Source organism: Abrus precatorius, unplaced genomic scaffold, assembly GCF_003935025.1.
Source record: "Abrus precatorius isolate BTA unplaced genomic scaffold, Abrus_2018 Scaffold10, whole genome shotgun sequence".
NCBI classification, from domain to species: Eukaryota; Viridiplantae; Streptophyta; class Magnoliopsida; order Fabales; family Fabaceae; genus Abrus; species Abrus precatorius.
In genome coordinates, this window is record NW_020874292.1 from 27733411 (window position 1) to 27740435 (window position 7025).

Sequence of the window (7025 nt, forward strand, 5' to 3'; positions counted from 1 at the left end):
AATTAGTTTTACTTTAAAAATTAGATTTAATTCTAAATTTAAAACTAATTTAGCATAAAATTATATTTAAAATTAATTTAACATAAATTGTTGAATTTAAAACTAGTTTCAACCATAATTAAATTTAAAATTAATTTTAAGCCAAATCCAAATTTTAAAATCAACTTTAAATTATTTTTTAAAAAATAGATTAATTGAAAATCTAATATGTATTATTAAATTTGAAGTAGATTTAGATTAATTTTTGCCAATTCAATCATATGCATAACTTTACTACAAATGTAGTGGACTGATGAACGACAATCGGGTACATATTGTGGTTTCAAAACAGATCCTTCAGTCCATACCAATAAGTGAGGAAGCAGTATAAAGATCAAAAGTAACTGCTAGGAAAAATAAGAGAGTTTGAAAAGTAAAAAGGAAAAATAAAAGAGTTGAAAATGTAAAAAAAAAAAGAGAAAAAGAAAAAGAGATGTTAATACAAAACTCCTTAAATTAAAAAAACTTAAACAAATATACAATTTAAAAAATTTAGAAGATCTATAAATCCTTCTAAATCCTTTTGCTCGTATCTACAAACTCTCAGGTATAACTAAATATCACGGAAATCTTTCTTTTCCCTTCCCTTTCCTCCCAAAAATCAACTTACAAATTAAAGCCAAAACTTCTAAATATCCATCCCTTTTGGTGTGCTAACAAATCTAATTCAACCCTTGAAATTTGAAAGCCAAAGATATTTTATTGGTTAAATTATCGAACGAAGGACGGGAATCGCGTGCTTTATCAGATCATTACTGAAAAATGAGATTCAACTAATCCGAAAACATTATAAGCCTAACCCCTTACATCGAAATTTGACCATCAAGTTCCAAAGTTTGAACCTACAACGCGGCAAAAATGATCTAAATTGCTAGCTTATGCAAATTTAACAGAATGCTCGTACTGAAGATATTCTCATTGGATCTCTTTATGTTACAGAAATAGGGGCTCAGCATACAATTCCTATTTCCGAGTAAATCAAATGAAGCACAAGAAATTGTTGTGTCTCAACGATTAATAGGAGTGCGCATACGCTCAACAATTCTGGTCACGGCATCTCGGGACATCACCAATGTATCATGCAGCAAAATGCTATAGACATTCAAGCCCTACAAAAACATGTTAACCACATTATATATAAACAAAGAAATTTTCTACTTTATTTGGTTTGTGCACACGAAATTCACCTACTTGGAACTTATAACAAATAGCATCATAAGACTGCCAAGTTAATATTACTGATAAGAAAGCTGAATTTTTTTTTTCCCCATATATAATTTGATAGAAATGGAAGTGCATGTTGGAAAGAGGAAGACAGAGATGAAACGTATTTAGAAACCATGTAAACACTACGAAACTGTAAGAAAAGAAAAAAAATAAAATAAAAACAGAACATATTAAAAGAAGAGACCGGCAAATCATAGAATCAATTTGGTATTATGCCGAAGTGGTTAAGGTCAACCATGGAGACCCTATATTGCAAGGTTTAATGGAAATGTGAACAAAAGGAAAGATCAGCACGTGGTTGGTACCATTTTAACTTACTATTACATGTACTTATCAGGCCCATCCTAAAGTGTAATGGTTTTCGTAAATTCAATTTCTATTGACTGAGTAGGAATACGTAGAAAGCCTATAAGTGAAGAATTCCTCTAGTTAAGTTATATTCAATGGTAATTGTCAGCTCCATTGTGATGAATTACACCAGAAAAGCAAGAAAGTGCAGTACATTTAGAAAATTACAAATAAAAGAAGAAGATAAGGAGAGAGAAAAGAGGTTCACCAAAACTACCTACTCCCTAAAACTCTTCCCCCACTATACCTATATTATTATTAACTGTCCCTAAATTGCAAAGGAACCTGAGTTACACGTTTGCTATGCCTAACCACATTTTGCCCACTATCCTTCACTTTTGTATGGTCCTTGAAAAGTCAAACTAATAAATTCTGAATAAAATCTAAATATTTGAATCAACCTAGATGTATCAAGGATGAAGAAAAATTTTGGTTTTGAATTAAGACATCAAAGATAGATTAAAAAAATATTTCTATAAATTTTTTAAAAAATGATCAAGGAACAAATGAAAATATAGTGGATTTAGAAGTGCAAGCAAATGAAAATCGTTTTACGTAATTTTATTACGTGCAATGAAGATCTTTAAAGGCACCGGTGAGAAGAGCTGACTGCATAACTTTTAATCCAATAAAAAGATGTCAAAAGAACCTTAGATGAAGTTATTAAAAAAAGACTATTAATCAAATTTTTAAAATTTTGATTTTTGACGGAGTTCAATGGCGTTATGTAATCCATATAGGTGATCTCACCCAGTGGAATAAGGTTCTGTTGTTATAAATAAAATTTTGCAAATAAACTTTGGATTCAATGGGTTTTCAATTAAGAGAAAGCCAGGATTAGTGTATGATGTGCAAGTTCAGTAAGACAAAAGTTACCAATGTTTTTGGAGGTGGAAATTAGGGATAATTACATCATGCCTCAACTCCTTCAATTTACAAAGTGATGCAGAGATTGATGGAGATGTCATACATACCAATTGAGAGATGATGCTTCAATCATAACTTATGTATACAAATTGACTATCAAAATTGAATGTATATTCTACAAGATAGTTAGTTATAAGATTAACAATGGTTTATGGTAGTAAGTGTTGGGCATTGAAGTGCATACAAAGCCACAAGTAAGCATAGTAGCTAAGATGACAATGTTGTTGAAATGTAAGAGTGAATATATAATATTGTGAATAAGAGTATTTGGAAGAAATTTTGGGTACCCATCACTCTTATTGAGGATAAGATGATGGAATCACTCCTAAAGGTGATTTGGTCATGTCAAAAGAAGAACAATAAAGGCTCTAGTGAGAAAAAAGGATCAAGTGAAATATAGTTTGATTAAGAAAACAACTATGACAAACCATTAAAAAAGAACTTGTTCCAAATGGTTTTACTGAAAAATTGGTTTTTCATGGAGCCTAATGGTGTCAATTAATTATTTGATCCATGTACTAGGCCCCACCAAGCATAAGGTCACTGTTGGAAATGTATTGACTATTGGAACCATATTATAAATTTCAAAAGAAATCTATATTGTACAGTAATAAACTCATAATTATCATTTCCAACTGAACTGTTATAAAAGCAACAAGGATAAAATTGAAACTTACAATGGAGGGAAGTACGTTAACATAATGTAGATTTTGTGTTGCTAATTTCAACTTTTCATCTATGGGCCCACCATCTACAAGCAAAAGTTTCTTGGTGTCCTCCATTTGTTTGAAATAATTCACAATGTTCTTGGTTTTATGAGTAGGAACTTCCAGATCCTCAAACACAAGAAGCTGAATAAATGCAATTCCCCAGAGATTAGTCTACCTTAACATGAAGAAACTCTAATTTAACATATAATGCAGGAATAAACAAAAAATTAAAGATTGCAAACAGTTTAAACAAGATAACTATGGGATGAAAGAAATCAAAAGAAATCCTTATAATGTATGAAAGAGTCAAATAAACAATGTAACATACCTTCAGAATCATAATAAAGGCATTTTGGTAATGTAAAATATAGAAATGGTATATGGATCACACATGCCCACAAGAACCATTTAATTCACATCAAGAAAGCAGTCAAGGATAGAAAATTGAAGCAGGAGCATTGCCCTTTTGTGTTTTAAGTAACTTCCTAGTTCCTCATTACATTTTACTGTATTAAGTAATTACGTGACTAGCATGTCAACTTTTAAAGACAAAACTGAAGCTTAGATGGGGCATGTATTTTGGGCTGGACTTAGGAAAGTACAGTTAACTGAGCTTAAATGATCCCTAGGACTTTGCACTTAGATGCCATATGATATATACTCTAGAACCCAGATCCGTATTGTTCCTACTTCAATTGTCCCTATACCCATCCTTAATCCTGTTAAGGTATTGTGGTCTATTTTTTGTTTCTACATGAGGTTCTCATTTTATAGTAAAAAAAGGAATAAAACAATAAGATTTCCAACCAGGAAGGCTGAGGCTGAGAACATTCATTTGAAATATTAAACACAAACCCACTATGCAGTGCACTTCACTAAACTATGTCTTTAATTTTGATATCAATAATAATATAAATAAACAAGCACCTAAAAGAAATAATAATACTGCACATCTTGCCAGTTAGGCTGCTAAACCAACAAACATAATTATAAATTCTAAAATGAACTATTCCATAACATAAATATCACACTATATTGAGTATAAGCAAGAATGTAAATTCCTGCGGCAGACAGAATAAAGTAGAGAAGGTGCCACTTTTTCTTAATTTAGAGAGGATGGGGATGGGGGTGTAGGAGGAGACTTGCCTTTCCTTCTGCTGCACGAGCTGACAAAGCAATCTTCAGCCCCAGACGCCGAACTTTCTTATTGAGTTTGAAAGCATGGCTCCGAGGCTTAGGCCCATGCATAGTGGCACCACCCCTGAACTGTTACCATTCATAAATTTATTAATTTTAACTGGCAAAACAGAACAGAAAAACTGTGAAGAAGGAATAGAGATAAAACTGACTAGCAGTAAACAGAAGTAGAATGCTCCACTACCTGAGGCCCACGCAACGTACCATGCCTTGCTCTACCAAGTCCCTTCTGTTTCCAAGGCTTTCTCCCAGTACCACTGACCTCACTGATAGTTTTTGTTGAGTGCGTTCCCTGTTGACCAAATCAATTAGCAAACACTTGATGTTCTCATGGAAATTATTCATAACCAAATTTGGATCCTTACTACAACTGTACAACATAAATTTTATGTCCAATACCATTCTATGATGATAGATACTATCTATATACTAGAATCCATGTGAGGATAAATAAAGAGAAAGGGAGTAGGTAGATGGCTCAAGCAAGCAAGAGGTATGTAAAAAGGGTAAAAAAAATGATCGAGTATTTCCAGCTTTCAAAAACAGAACATACCCACAAATTGCTAAACCAATATAGTAAAATAATCAACAGTCTAGCCTAACTAAGAAATATGTAATTTCCTCTATATCGCATGTCTCCAATGAAAAACAAGTATTAGATTCCAAAACATCATGCAGTTATTACCTGTTGTCGTTTTGCAAGCTGCCACCTAACAAGGCGATGAATAATATCCTTCCGGATAGGCAAATCAAAAACATCACCAGGTAACACTGTAAAGCCCTTGTCTTCATTATGAAAGTTGGTAACTGGAATTAAAAGATCCTGACAAAGCCCTACATCATAATGAGCATTCTTAGATCTTAATTGAGGGGAATCAAAACACAGTCGCACCATGATCAAGACCAGATGGGTTTCCATGATAGATGGTAGGTAGTGATAAAAGCAGAATATAATTAAAGATGCACCTAAAACTTTTATTTATAATAATAACAATAACATTAACCGTACATAAATAATAATAACATGAAAGAAACATTGACATGGAAGATAAAAGCTTAGATCATACATGCACAATGGACAACAAAACTTATTTCATATCTCAATAATCTAAACCTCATCAGAATTCACGCCGTTAAATCATCTTTCCTTTCAGAAATAAATATCGGAAGCAGCAAAATGAAGTGCCACTATATTCATGTACAAAATGCTTTAAATTATCTTTCATACCTATTGTACGTTCAGATGTTGTCAGAGGCTTTTTGGACAACAAATCAGACGGAAATGCATCTTCATCAGGTCCCGGAGCTAAAATTGAAGTACAAAACTGTCGTAACATTGACTTGGCCTACATTTAAATACGCTATACCAAATTATTAAACAATAATCAGTAAACAACTAGCATGCGAGAGAGCTGCAATGATGAAACATTCTTCCTGAAAGAAGAAAACAAACATAGAAGAAAAATCTAATCCAATGGCAATGTACCAAGAGAAGGCCAGAACGTTCTGCAGAAAACAGTCTTTCCCCAGATAAACTGCTGCATATATCTGTCGATGAAAAATAATCATATGTATATATATATATATATATATAATGATTCATAAAAACTAAACGAATAAATGAATAAAAATCGAATTGATGGCAAAAACTGTTTACAATTAAGAAACCACATAAAGGTCGTACCATTTGATTTATAAAAAGATACAAAGCCAGCATTAGGCGAATCAAAGCAACCTCGTCCTAGTGAATGTAAGGAACCAGAAGAACGTAGTAGCCTTTTGGAAATCAAGGCCGCCATAACAGAACGAATAGTCTATTGTGAATTGCACCTTCCCATTCGAAATTCAGAACAGAAGCAATGGTAAGAGTAAAATTAGATCACGGGCTTAAACTAAACCAGAGAGGGAAGGAAAGACATTTCATCAAACACATTGTAAGCAACTTAAATTCACGCAACCAACCATCTCATATATCACAGCATTATCACCATCACCGGGTCCCTCAACAATTTACATAACGATGTGAAAAACGAAACAAGTATCAAAAACAATTTGATGCCACGTCACCCAACGAGAATATTGGAGAAAAAAAGAGCTACTACTTACCAGCGATAGAACACAGAGACAAGCTAATAATGATAAGGGTTTCAGTTCGTTGCAGCCCAAATTTTCCTCAGAATAAGAATCCAAACTTTCTTCTGTTCATGCTTTCGTGTCTGTCTATGCCTCCATGGAAGCTGCTCGCGAGCTCATCAACCGTTTACAAAAGGCACTTATGGCTAATGGGCTTCTCTGGGCTTAGGTTAAAAACGGGCTTTTCCTTTTGATGTGGACAACTCAATTTTGCTCATATTGGAATTAGATTTTTGAGCCCAACATATTTTTTCAACTTCATTTTGTTGATTTATATGCTTGGGTTAACATTTAGGACCTACTCGGCTACTAATCAATGATGTGCAGATTTGGGGTTTAGGCGAGGTTTCAAATTGGTAAATTTCAAAATTAGTTTCAAATTGTTTATGATAAACCAATTGTTATATAATCTATTTCTAAATTTGTTTGAATTAAGAAAAACAT

At 32.9% G+C, this 7025-nt stretch overlaps 1 protein-coding gene across 2 annotated transcripts; it reads right to left on the reverse strand.

Annotated features, from left to right (window-relative positions):
* Window positions 1-796: 796 nt before the first annotated feature.
* On the reverse strand, window positions 797-6686 carry LOC113852496 (50S ribosomal protein L4). Of its 2 annotated transcripts, XM_027482786.1 has the most exons (9): window positions 6555-6686; window positions 6133-6278; window positions 5935-5996; window positions 5677-5794; window positions 5134-5282; window positions 4633-4740; window positions 4398-4517; window positions 3219-3392; window positions 797-1148 (listed from the first exon to the last, which is right to left on the reverse strand). In XM_027482786.1, exons 2-9 carry the CDS (start codon window positions 6245-6247, stop codon window positions 1047-1049), a joined length of 948 nt encoding a protein of 315 aa, XP_027338587.1. In that variant the 5' UTR covers window positions 6248-6278; window positions 6555-6686; the 3' UTR covers window positions 797-1046. The 2 variants fall into 2 exon arrangements, with proteins under 2 accessions (XP_027338587.1, XP_027338588.1); XM_027482787.1 differs by lacking the exons at window positions 5935-5996; window positions 6133-6278 and having other exon boundaries at window positions 903-1148; window positions 6555-6671.
* Window positions 6687-7025: the final 339 nt, after the last annotated feature.